Raw genomic sequence first — 14389 nt, 5'->3', positions numbered from 1 at the left:
GCTCCAGCCACCCAAACCCTGCAGGCTGCTGCTTTTCTCACTGAAACCCCACAAAAACCTACAATTTGGAGTTTCCAGGAAGAACTTAAATTACATGATATCCATTAGCTATTACACTCTATCCTCCTCTCAAAATCTTATCTTACTGAAATTGTATAAGGAATATAAACAGCTCAGTGGTAGAAGTGCTGGGTAAATACAAAAGAATAAAGGTATGATGTGGAACAGTTAATGTTTATAGGCTGCTTATAAAAAGTTAATTTGCCCATCTTTTCAATGCTAATGGCAACACCTGTTTTCCTGGCCACATGGGGATACTGGATGCATGAGAACAGATACTGTAAAGCTCAAGACAAGTATGGGTGGAATTATTTGAGAACCTGGTCTGATATTTCAGTTCTGACTACCTTTCAGCCCTGATGACTCACTTGCCAAGGGAAAAGACTCCCTGTTTGAATACTATGGAGTGTGCACAACCTTTCCCAAATGACTCAGCTTCCATCAGGTCTTCTTACCAATGTTTAGCAAGCCTGTCATAGGCAAGATACTTCCCAGGTAGACAAGGCCCTTCTACGCCATGAATGATCCCCCCTGCTAATGCCATGCTCTGGAATTAGGTGCCCAGACTTCTACCATGTTTTCTGCAGTGGATAGGCTAAATATATATGCATCAATTCCCTAAAGTGCTGTCAAAATCTTTTAATTATTATTTTTTTTCTGTGAAGGTAGGACTACAGCCAAAATATGTTCTTATAGGAAACTTCTGTGAGAAGCAAATATCCACAGATATCAAGGCTGCATTTTCAAAAGTTATGAACATTTTATAAATACTCACTATAACCTGCCTTTTGTCACCTTCAAACTTCTCAGTGTAACGTTGCTGAGCTGTTTGTCATTCATGTCTTTCTTACGGTTTCTTATGACTTGAAATCAGTCTTTCTGTGATAATGTTCAGCCTCTGCTACAACTGTTGCCTGCAGGTTGAGTGATTTCTCAGGCAGAAAATGTCATCCCTTCTCCAAGTGCTTGGGCTTATAGTCACTTAGGTTTTGGAATAATTCACTATCATCCCTTAAAAATCTTGAGTCTATGCACATGTAGTCTTTACACATGAAAGATGTCAAAATAGAGGCAAAATTGAAAATATATTTTTTCTCTTAAGAAACAGTGTGTGTGTGTGTGTGTGTGTGTGTGTGTGTGTATAAGAGCACACACATGTGTTGAATACTACCTGCTTTAGAAGTTCAGTAGAATCTTAAATAAACTCTTCCTGATTCAGGTTTATACAGTGCATTTGCCCTGAAATATGTACTTGTGTTCCTATGTCAGCCATTAATTTGGGAACTGTTACAAGGCCTTAACAACCTTTTTTTATATTCCCAATAAACAAGAACCCGACTCAGCAGATAGCTTTTCTGCCCCGTATTGTTTTATTAGTATAATGACTTTATGGCAATGATTCATTCAGTGGTTTATTGGCAACAAGGCAAGTAACTGTAGTTAAGTATTTTTCATGATGTGGTAATTTGCAAAACTTAGCATCTTTGATTTTGTATAGTGATATAAAAGTCACTGACTGTCTCAGTCACTCTCCATTTAGTACATGTCAACTTTGTCTGGCTTATATGGTTTTCCAGGGAGTAGAGAGGAGTCAAGATTTTCACCCATAGATGCTAAGAAATGCCTGGTTTCCCCTCAGTGGATTTTTATTTCCATGTGTGCTTGCAGCTGTGACTCATAGCTTGGAAAATGGGAAGGCACTTTGTGATGGTACCTATTAGCAAGTTTCCTTCAGCTACTATAATTAATTCAGTGCTTCCTTCCCTTTAAAGGTGACCAGATAACCTGTAGCCCACCAGTTTGCTTTCTCGATAAAAGCTTTTCATTTTTCTTTTAACTTTCCATGCTCCCTCAAATCAGCTTTGCTTTCTTCCTCCTTTCAATGCTGTGTACCTGAACCTAAGACTATTACATGGTCTGAAAGCTTTGAACATCAGTACTGTGATCAGTCAGTAAAGCAGTCCAATTTCCACTTTGTTCAAACAGTACTTTCCTGTCTTGTCTGGGAAAAGTGTCTGCCAATTCATTTTCTCTTCTTATCAGCAAAACACATATATACTGTGCTTGTGTTGCTTAATACACAACACAGGGAAAATCCCTGAACAATCAGAAGACCAGTTAGAAAACTTGCCCAGGCTTTTGCTCTCATCCCAAAGCTCTCGCTTTTGTTTGTCACCAAATGAGAAAGCAAATTGACAGAGCACTGATTTTTCAGATGTCAGTCATTGCAAAGTGTCGGGCAGTCTTCTTTTAAACAAAGAATACTTACCACATGCTGAGCTTCTTAGGAACCTTTTCCGTCCCTTGCATCTCCCAGCCCCCAAGCCTGATTTACATTCAGATAGTCTTGGACAATAGTAACTAATAAATATTGGAGAAATTCTTGATAAGTCATAGAGGTTCAACTTCCCAAGCCCCTCCAAAACACTTCTACCAAGTATGTGCAATAGGGTTTTCATACATATCATGAGCAGGACTGTATGATGCCCACATTCTTTATCAATACATTGCTTCATTATTTCTAACTTGTTTTTTCTTATTATTCTACATATTTTATTCATCGAGAAGAAATATCATTTTTTATCCCATGGGAGAAGGAAAAGGCAATTGTCCTTGTAACTCTGTACTTAGCACTTTAAATTTTATATCAAAATCACAAAAGGATTAAAACTGACCCAGATCACTTCTTGACCTTTTTGACTAAGATCAAGTGTAGTATCTGTTCTTATCAGGTTAATATCTGATACATGGATTTTTGGAGCAGGGAGGTGAAATAGGAGCTTGCTCCGTCCACTCCACACATGGACCTGGTATTGCAGTACTCCAGGATGGTGCAGGCTTCTGGGAAAACTAAAAAAACTAAAAAAAAAAAAAAAAAAAAGATCCAGAACAAGGGACACTTGGTTTTGTGCCCTGTGTTTGGCTTCCTGTTTGTTTGCAGTTGGAATATAAGAGATGCATCAGAGAGACAAAAAGTAGTGAATATAAAGCTTTCCCAAGTCTTCTGCTTTAGTGGCATCACTGTCAGATTCACCCAGATGCATTTCTTTAAGCAGCTGCTATGTGCCCAACATGCTGTCGAGAGGTGTAGACTAAGTTGCAGGGCTAACGGCAAGGCCTAGGCCACATCAAACCAGACCAGTTCTACCACCTACTAGCTCCATGATCTTGGGCAAGTAACTCAATCTCTCTCCTAATCTATACACTAAATTAGAAAATGTTCTGTTTCCTAGTGTTCCAGAAAGTCAGACAATTTAATATTCTCAGAGCCTCTTACAATGGTGTCTGGCATCTAGTCTGTGCTCAATATTAGTGATTATTTTTACTATTCTTGCCCTGAAAGCTATTATAATCCAATTAAGAGAGATAACATATAATGAATCATGTGAAATTGTATGATACAAATTTTAGCTGCAGTAGAATAATAGGAGAAAGTGATTAAAAATAGAATTAGTTTAGAAAACTGGCACTTGGAGTAGCTTTACCAATAACAAATACTGTTGAGTGTCTGTGCCTCCTCATGAACTCTCTTACATGGTCTTTTGTTCTCCCAATTTATACTCAAAATTCTTTTTAATCAGATTCTAGCTTGAGTGAATATTGAAAAACTGTGGTGATATATTCTCTGACTCCCCAGAACTCCCATGGAACAACACAGCTAAATGCTCAATGAAAGGAGTATGTGGCCTAGAATACGGGAGTGCTGAGGACTATAGGCATGTGATTTCTAGTCGATGACTTTAGTTTGTTTAAGACTTTAAATATTTCTTGTGCGGTTGGGGTTGTGGCTCAACGGTAGAGCACTCGCCTAGCACATGTGAGGCACTGGGTTCAATTCTCAGTGCCACATAAAAAAATAAAGATATCATGTCCGTGTACAACTAAAAATAAAAAATAAATAAATATTTGTGTGAGATGAGAAAATGGCTGGGAATATAATTCATAAAAGCATTGTGGGGATGCTCTATGATTTTCCTGAATCTCGCCTTCACCTCTGACAGAAGTATACCAAGCACAGCATAGCAGATTCCCACTGCACTTTCACATGTGTGAAGACACAATAGGAAGCTAGAGACACATTACAGAAACAATGGGTCAGAGTGCATGAGAAGCCTAGAGGACCACGTCCTGATCCCTAGAAGACTCTGCACACAGTGCTTTGCCTTTAGAACCTCAGCTGTCTAATATATAAACGAGGCATAATGATACCTTCTTCACTAATGTAATAGTTAAGATTTGCCAGACAGCAAAAATATAATGGCTGTGTGAGTTCTTTAAAAATTGTAAAATACTGCTCAGTTGTTTGGTGGCGCTATGATGAAGTTTAGAATCTAACAGGAAAATAGAACAAAGTAAGTGGAAAAGCCCAATACGAACCTAAGAACATAGTGAAAACAAGCAGTTTCACTGACTGTAAAAGCAGGTACCTTTACAAAGTATTTGTCCAACTGATAATGTTTGACCAATCAAAGGCCACAACAGAGAAGAGTTAGTTTCTAAACTACCAATTTAATAAATTATGGGGGAGATCCAAGATGGCAGACTAGAGGGTGACTGCATCTCCCGTCACTCCAGAACTCAGGATTCAAGAAGGGGAGGTATTGAGAGACTCCGACCAACATAGAGCCACGGGGTGAGTCTCTCCCACCGGCTGACGCTCGGTCCGGGCGACATGCCCAGACAGGGTCAACTTCTCGGAGCAGGGCAGGGCAGCGAGAGTCTTCCCCAAGCAGCCCTGCTCTCTCCGGCGGCAGGCACTATCCACAGCCAGGTTCTCAGAGCAGGCCCGCCCAGTGAGAGCTTTTCTGCACAGAGCCAACCCCAAGCCCCAGACCAGGTGGCGGCCCAGCCCACAGGCGGCTTCTGAGACCAAGGCAGGATAGGGAGAGGCTTTCCGCTAGTACCCAGCTCTCACAGGCAGGGACAGGCCCTGTCTATAGCCAGCTTCTAGGAGCAGGACTGCCCAGTGAGAGGGTTTCCACACAGAACGAGCCCCCAGCCCTGGACCCAGTAGCGGGCTCGGGGCAGCTTTCTTCAGAAGCACTGCATTACCAAGACTTCAGCCTACTGAAGGCTGGGAGGTGATATACTGGAAATCTACAGGGACACTATAAGCCAATAGGGGAAATCTGCAATATCTCAGAGTCCCACTGATATCTGACCAATATGAGAAAGCAAGGAAGAAAATGTCCCAAACAAACCTAGATACCATATCAATAAAACTCAATGACAGCACAGCAGAAGAAATGTCAGAAAGGGAGTTCAGAATGTACATAATTAAAACAATCAAGGAAGCAAACGAGGAGATGAAGGAGCAAATGGAGGCATTGAAGGATGAGATGAAAGAGCAAATGCAGGCATTAAATGATCACACCAATCAACAGTTAAAAGAGCAAATACGGGAAGCAAAAGATCATTTCAATAAAGAGTTAGAGATACTGAAAAAAAAAAAAAAAAACAGAAATCCTCGAAATGAAGGAAACAATAAACAAAGTTAAAAACTCCATAGAAAGCATAACCAATAAGACAGAGCACCTGGAAGACAGAACCTCAGACATTGAAGAAAAAATATTTAATCTTGAAAACAAAGTTGACCAAACAGAGAAGATGGTAAGAAATCATGAACAGAATCTACAAGAATTATGGGATATCATGAAAAGGCCAAATTTAAGAATTATTGGGATTGAGGAAGGCTTAGAGAAACAAACCAAAGGAATGAACAATCTATTCAATGAAATAATGTCAGAAAATTTCCCAAATATGAAGAATGAAATGGAAAACCAGGTATAAGAGGCTTATAGGACTCCAAATATACAAAATTACAACAGACCCACACCAAGGCACATTATTATGAAAATACCTAACATACAAAATCAAGACAGAATTTTAAAGACTTCGAGAGAAAAGAATCAAATTACATTCAGGGGGAAACCATTAAGAATATCAGCAGATTTTTCATTCCAGACCCTAAAAGCTAGAAGGGCCTGGAACAACATTTACCAAGCCCTGAAAGAAAACAAATGCCAACCAAGAATCTTATACCAAGCAAAACTTACTTACAGATTTGACGATGAAATAAGATCCTTCCATGATAAACAAAAGCTAAAGGAATTTACAAAAAGAAAGCTGGCATTATAGAACATTCTCAGCAAAATATTCCATGAGGAAGAGTGGAAAAACAACAATCCAAATCAGCAACAGGAGGAACTAGCCTAAAGGAATAGCCAAATAAAGGAGAAACCAAATCATGTCAAAAAACAAAAATGAGTAAAATGACTAGGATTACAAATCATATCACAATAATAACCCCAAATGTTAATGGCCTGAACTCATCAATCAAAAGACATAGACTGGCAGATTGGATTAAAAGGAAAAATCCAACAATATGCTGCCTGCAAGAGACTCATCTCATAGAAAGAGATACCCACAGACTAAAGGTGAAACGATGGGAAAAAACATACCATGCACATGGACACAGCAAAAAAGCTGGAGTATCCATCCTCATTTCACATAATGTGGACTTCAAGCCAAAACTAGTCAGAAGGGATAAAGAAGGACATTACATGCTGCTTAAGGGAAGCATAAATCAGCAAGACATAACAATCATAAATATCTATACCCCGAACATTGGCTCATCCATGTACGTCAAACAAATCCTTCTCAATTCCAGAAATCAAATAGACCACAACAGAATAATACTAGGCGATTTTAACACACCTCTCTCACCACTGGATAGATCTTCCAAACAAAAATTGAATAAAGAAACCATAGATCTCAATAACACAATCAACAATTTAGACTTAACCGACATATATAGAATATACCATCCAACAAAGAATGAATACACTTTCTTCTCAGCAGCACATGGATCCATCTCTATAGTAGACCATATTTTATGCCACAAAGCTACTGTTAGAAAATACAAGAAGATAGAGATACTACCTTGTATTCTATCAGATCATAATGGATTGAAATTAGAAATAAATGACAGAATAAAAAACAGAAACTTCTCCAATACCTGGAGATTAAATAATACGCTATTATATGATGAATGGATAACAGAAGACATCAGGAGGGAAATAAAAAAATTCTTAGAAGTAAACGAGAACAAAGACACATCATATAAAAATCCCTGGGACACTATGAAAGCAGTACTTAGAGGAAGATTTATTTCATGGAGCGCATTCAACAAAAGAAGTAAAAATCTACAAATAAACAACTTAACACTACAGCTCAAAGCCCTAGAAAAAGAAGAGCAGACCAACACCAAAAGTAGTAGAAGACAGGAAATAGTTAAAATCAGAGCCGAAATCAACGAAATCGAAACAAAAGAAACAATCGGAAAAATTAACAAAATAAATAGTTGGTTCTTTGAAAAAATAAACAAAATTGATAAACCCTTAACCACACTAACAAAGAGAAAGAGGGAGAAAACTCAAATTACTAAAATTTGGAATGAACAAGGAAATATCACTACAGACACGAGTGAAATACAAAACATAAATAGAAGCTATTTTGAAAATCTGTACTCCAACAAAACAGAAAACCTCGAAGACATCAAGTTTCTAGAGACATATGAATTAGCTAAACTGAACGAGGAGGACCTACACAACTAAAATAAATCAATTTCAAGCAATGAAATAGAAGAGGCCATCAAAAGCCTACCAACAAAGAAAAGTCCGGGACCAGATGGGTTCTCAGCTGAGTTCTACAAAACCTTTGAAGAGGAGCTCATTCCAATACTCCTCAAAGTATTCCATGAAATAGAAGAGGAGGGAACCCTCCCAAACTCATCTATGAAGCCAATATCACCCTGATACCTAAACCAGACAGAGACACATTGAGGAAAGAAAATTTCAGACCAATATCCTTAATGAACATCGACGCAAAAATGCTCAACAAAATTTTAGCAAATCGCATACAAAAACATATTAAAAAGATAGTGCACCATGATCAAGTGGGTTTTATCCCAGGGATGCAAGTTTGGTACAACCTCCGGAAATCAATAAATGTCATTCACCATATCAACAGACTTAAAGTTAAGAATCACATGATTATTTTGATAGATGCAGAAAAAGCATTCGATAAAATACAGCATCCCTTCATGCTCAAAACACTAGAAAAAATTGGGATAGTAGGAACATTCCTTAATATTTAAAGGCCATCTATGCTAAGCCCATGGCCAATATCATTCTAAATGGTGAAAAACTGAAAGCATTCCCCCTAAAAACTGGAACAAGGCAGGGATGCCCTCTTTCACCACTTCTTTTCAATATTGTCCTTGAAACTCTAGCCATAGCAATTAGACAAACCAAAGAAATTAAAGGGATATGAATAGGAAAAGAAGAACTCAAACTATCCCTGTTCGCTGATGACATGATTATATATTTAGAGGAACCCGGAGATTCCACCAGAAAACTTTTAGAAGTCATAAGTGAATTCAGTAAAGTAGCAGGTTACAAGATCAATGCTCATAAATCCAATGCATTTTTATACATAAGTGATGAATCTTCAGAAAGAGAAATTAGGAAAACTACCCCATTCACAATAGCCTCAAAAAAAATAAAATACTTGGGAATCAATCTCACAAAAGAGGTGAAAGACCTCTACAATGAGAACTACAGAACACTAAAGAAAGAAATTAAAGAAAATCTTAGAAGATGGAAAGATCTCCCATGTTCTTGGATAGCCAGAATTAATATTGTCAAAATGGCCATACTACCTAAAGTGCTATACAGGTTCAATGCAATTCCAATTAAAATCCCAATGATGTACCTTGCAGAAATAGAGCAAGCAATTATGAAATTCATCTGGAAGAATAAAAAACCTAGAATAGCTAAAGCAATCCTCAGTAGCAAGAGCGAAGCAGGGGGTATTGCAATACCAGATCTTCAACTCTACTACAAAGCAATAGTAACAAGAACGGCATGGTATTGGTACCAAAATAGACAGGTAGATCAATGGTACAGAATAGAGGACATGGACACAAACCCAAATAAATACAATTTTCTCATACTAGATAAAGTGGCCAAAAATATGCAATGGAGAAAAGACAGCCTCTTCAACAAATGGTGCTGGGAAAACTGGAAATTCATATGCAATAGAATGAAACTAAACCCCTATCTCTCACCCTGCACAAAACTCAACTCAAAATGGATCAAGGACCTTGGAATCAGACCAGAGACGCTGCATCTTATAGAAGAAAAAGTAGGTCCAAATCTTCAACATGTTGGCTTAGGATCAGACTTCCTTAATAGGACTCCTGTAGCACAAGAAATAAAAGCAAGAATCAATAACTGGTATAGATTCAAACTAAATAGCTTTCTCTCAGCAAAGGAAACTATCAGTAATGTGAAGAGAGAGCCTACAGAGTGGGAGAAAATCTTTGCCACTCATACTTCAGAAAGAGCACTAATTTCCAGAATATATAAAGAACTCAAAAAACACTACACCAAGAATACAAATAATCCAGTCAACAAATGGGCTAAGGATATGAAGAGACACTTCACAGAAGAAGATCTACAAGCAATCAACAGATACATGAAAAAATGTTCAACATCTCTAGTAATAAGAGAAATGCAAACAAAACTACCCTAAGATTCCATCTCATCCCAATTAGAATGGCGATTATAAAGAACACAAGCAACAATAGGTGAACAATAGGTGTTGGCGAGGATGTGGGGAAAAAGGTACACTCATACATTGCTGGTGGGGTTGCAAATTAGTGCAACCACTCTGGAAAGTAGCATGGAAATTCCTCAGAAAGCTTGGAATGGACCCACCATTTGACCCAGCTATCCCACTCCTTGGCCTATACCCAAAGGACTTAAAATCAGCCAACTACAGAGATACAGCCACATCAATGTTCATTGCTGCTCCATTCACAATAGCCAGATTGTGGAACCAACCTAGATGTCCTTCAATTGAATGAATGGATAAAGAAACTGTGGCATATATACACAATGGCATATTACTCAGACATAAAGAATGATAAAATTATGGCATTTGTAGGCAAATGGATGAAATTGGAGAATATCATGCTAAGTGAGATATGCCAATCTCAAAAAAACCAAAGGATGAATGATCTCACTGATAAGGGATTAATGACACATAATGGGGGGTGGGAGGGGTTAGTGTTAGGGTTAGGGTTGGGTTAGGGTTAGGGTTAGGGTTAGGGAGGGGAGAAAGAATGGAGGAAGGAAGGACTATATAGAGGGAAAAGAGGGGTGGGATGGGTGAGGGGTAAGGGAAAAAATGGCAGAATGAATCAAACAACATTACCCTGTGTAAATTTATGATTACACAAATGGTATGCCTTTACTCCATGTACAAACAGAGAAACAACATGTATCCCATTTGTTTACAATAAAAAAAGAAGAGAAAGCTGAAAAAAGAAAAAAAAATAAATTATGTTTAAACTTACTATTTTAAAAATTGAGGATATACTTACTAATTGAAGAAATGCCATATTGATACAAATGTATTATCATAAAAATTATAGTGGAAACTGACGTGTTTCAAATTGTAAAAAGTATTGTGTTCACAAACATATGAGACTGTGAACATTGTGTAATTTATTTATATGACAACTAATGACCTCTCAGGCCCAGACCATTTACTTCAATCCAACATTGAGACACACTGGCTATTATGTTCACAACTTTGTTAATTCCCTTCTATGTTGATAATATGCTCAGAATTGTATTCATTGATTACCTGTGTTTTGGTCAGAAGAACCATATATTTGGGCCAAGCACTTAGCATGAATCAGGCCTTAGAAAGCTATCAGTAAACACCTACTCAGACACCTGAACTCATCTTGGTACCACAGCTAGATAATACAGCAGTATTACTCTGAGATCAGTGGAACCTTGCACTTCAAGGAGTCAATGAGTACAAAAATGTTTACTTGTGTACATTCTAATAGCAAGCCCATAGCTTTCATTGGATTCTCAAAGGATTAAGAAGCAGTTATCATCGAAGGAATGAATAAGTGGTATCTAGATGAATTAAACTCTAAGAGCTTTCTAACAGGAAATATGCTTCTTTTCCTAGGTATTGAAGTTTGAACCTGGCAATATCAGGAGGCGGGGCCTAGCTAAGAACATGGCTCTGGTTGACATCCAGTTGGATCACCATGAACAATGTGATTGTGCCTGCAGCTCAAGACCACCTCGATAAAAGAGTGTGCACAAACTTACATTGAGCATGAAAGAACCTTTAGTTTAAGGAGGATATGGTAAGGGACCCTTTCCCTGTCCCCAGCAACTGAATTTGCTACTAACCTGCAAGATACAGAGATTGCTGAGTCAACCTAGCTTTGTTAGTTCTGTGGCAAGTAGAAAGGTGCATCATCAACTTCTATATCCAAGAAAGTAAGACTGCATTTAGTAGTAGTATGTGAGGATAGATATGTGTACACACAAATACATACATATGTCCATGGCTATGTATAAATAGATAAATGGTTTATTCAGTAGGTATAATCAGGTACACCAGAGCTTACATAAAGTTGAATAATTTAGACCCTTAGTATTTTTCCAAAAAAAGGGGGATCTGTCAATTATATGAAACACATCTATAGAAAATTCAGAAGATGAACTTCTTTATTGTTAAATTTTTAATCACAAACCATTTTGGATCTTGAACTCTTAAAGAAAGCATCTTGTATATTAAAAGCAACAGATAGGTTTTTCTTAGATATCTGCCTTAATTATAAAAAAGGAAAATATGGTTTCTGGGAAAGAGACAAATACCTAACCATTTTTTCCATGAGATGCACTATATACTTGACAATGTGGACTATAATTGCCTTTCTCCAAAACCATGCCATAATAATATAGGAATTTTAGAAATCAAACCACTAAATTCCATTTTTATGCATCTTCTGAGACATTCTAATTCATTTAATACCCATCTCAAAAAATATTGCTCAGAGGGTTTATTACTATAGTCCTTCAAGAGACAATTTATAAGTTGAAGCAGAATTTTGAATTTTTTTTTCAGAAAATTTTTTTCCAAAAATTCCTTCAAAAAAACAAATCTTTTAAAGAATGGTATGGAGATTATGTATGAGCCTTTCAAATGGTGTTCATTGAAAGATTTGGGCAGTTGAAAGGCAAAAATCTAAGCATTTGAGATATTGACATAACTGGAAATTAGATGAAATATTTTATAGGATCCATATTTAATAATGGATTCAACCTGTGCCAATAATTTTTATGTATTTTGCTTTTGTGTTCCTGTATCTTCAATATATACACATGGGTTTACAATGGCATTTTATATTTGGCAAGCCATCATGGATTATTTATACCCTAAAAACTTTTGTGTGCTAATAAAACAAGCAAATTTTATTGCTATAAATCCCTAATCACTTACAGTTCTGAATTTCTATTCCTGAACCAAGTGAAATCAGATCTGGGGTCTTCTGTTCTTTCCAAATCTATGGAGCTTACTCTAAGGAGACCCCTGTAAATTATGGGAGCACAAGTTTTGCCCTGCTATCCTACTAAAAAACTGTTTTGCATTGGTTATTGATATTTAGAGTAAAATTTTCTCCCTGGCTCCTTTGTGTCTATTTTAAAGAGACTGATTCCAGGAGTAGGAAGTAATTCATCATTCTCAAAGCAAGACACTTAAGAGGGAACACTGAGCTCGACATAGCACAAGGGTTGCTCATAGAGAACTGCATTTTTCTTCCAGCCTTGAAAGTTAAAGGAGAGCTGATTTCTTGTACGAGTCCAGGGCCCTACTGACCACAGTGAGGGAGATGTGACCTGCTATTTAGATCTTGGTGTCAGATGAATGGCCTACATGTATTTGGACTTCTAAGTACAGTGCTCTCAGATCCAAGTTCTCAGCTGCCCTTAAGTAGTTTATTTCTTCTCTATTCTTTGAAGTAATGACCTATGTTTATTGATGATATACTTTCTAAAACTTCCCTAAAAGCATCCAGTGTTTTTACTCAGGGAGTGAGTAGTGAAATAAAATTCTCTATTTTTCAGTTCTCCTAAAATCCTAGAGCACAATCAGAAATAGCCCAGGCAGACAGTAATAATCAGGAACCACTTCCCCTTTCATGGCCACTTGCAAGTTTCCTGTGAAAACATCAGTTTCCTGCTCCAAAATCAAAATGTCTGTTATATCACTCACTTTAGCTTGTACAGCTCACATTGTAGCTGTAAATATGAAAAATTAGTATTCTACCCAATTTCCAATAAACCTCCCAGGCTGCAATAACCAGGATGGTTTTCAGTTAAAGCCCTATCTGTACTTTTTATTTATTAGCTGAGATGTAAGCAGACATATTCACTCACTTATCCTTTTCTTTCTTGTGTGTTTTATTAAAACGTCTCCCTTGGTTATCTGTTATCTATCGCACTTCCAACATGTAGCCAATAAATCTGTTCCATTGCCATCAAAGGAATAAAAAGTTCACTGTACAAATTACATTTCAAAACAAACCCTAATAAATCCACATTGCTGCATGGCTCACTCACCTGGAATAACGCCTTTTATTCAATATGTTCTTATAAGGCAGAACACTTTCATAAGTAGAATGTTTTATGTTTTTTTGTCATATCGGTAACATGCAGCTTTTTCCTCTCACAGCATTTTCTATAGCAAATGTAATATGCCTCTTATCTTCATGAAAAATAAATATTGCTTTTGAACAAAACCACTCCATTATTTAGTACTCAATTGCAGTTTTAAAAGGTATACAATATTACAAACATACTTTCACAAATGTATCCAGCTATTTGAAATGACAAGATTGGGTGATTTCTGAGGGTGATTTATAATGGCTGGAAGAATGAACCTGCTCCCAGACGAAACACTTCCACTCTGTCCCCGTCTTGCTGTCATGTAAGATGGGACTTGGGCTCTGGGGTCTTGTTGCTGCTATTGCTGGCTTTTTGTTTGTCTTTTCCCCCCGCGGGATTTCTGATGGATTATGCTGTCCTCTGATGTTGCCCAATTCCCATGCTCTTCCTTGGGGCCTGAAATTCACAACCTCACAGCCTCATTTCCTTTTTGCTCACAGCCCCCACCATTCCCTCTCCAGGTCAGCTAGTGAGTCAGTGGGTGGGCGATAGGCTTCAGGGAGACTAGTTAGCACTGTACCCCTGCAGCATTTAGTTTATGGGTTATAAAGGGGCACAGAACATAAAGAGAGGTCTTCTGACTGCAAATATCTTTTGCTTTTACTTGTAGCTTAGTCTTTATTATCTTACTGGAGACAGGGTAGCATCTGCACAGGGTTGGGTGAAACTCTGCCAGTTTAATGGTTTCAGGCTATATATATATCCCGATTCACATTCCCCAT

At 37.6% G+C, this 14389-nt stretch overlaps 1 protein-coding gene and 1 pseudogene across 2 annotated transcripts in view; both read left to right on the top strand.

The window, feature by feature from the left end:
* Positions 1-13744, top strand: part of Pdgfd (platelet derived growth factor D) — a 233541-nt gene extending 219797 nt beyond the window's left edge. For both annotated transcript variants that reach the window (XM_047519595.1, XM_047519594.1), the window contains exon 7: positions 11116-13744. In XM_047519595.1, coding sequence (XP_047375551.1) covers positions 11116-11241 — 126 coding nt within the window. In that variant the 3' untranslated portion in view covers positions 11242-13744. The remainder of the gene's footprint in view (positions 1-11115) is intronic.
* LOC124960791 (uncharacterized) lies at positions 2740-2902 on the top strand (annotated as a pseudogene).
* Positions 13745-14389: the final 645 nt, after the last annotated feature.

Source organism: Sciurus carolinensis, chromosome 11 (assembly GCF_902686445.1).
Source record: "Sciurus carolinensis chromosome 11, mSciCar1.2, whole genome shotgun sequence".
In the NCBI taxonomy this organism is placed as follows: Eukaryota; Metazoa; Chordata; class Mammalia; order Rodentia; family Sciuridae; genus Sciurus; species Sciurus carolinensis.
Note: the sequence above shows the minus strand (reverse complement) of the source record. Positions and strands in the feature narration are given on the sequence as shown.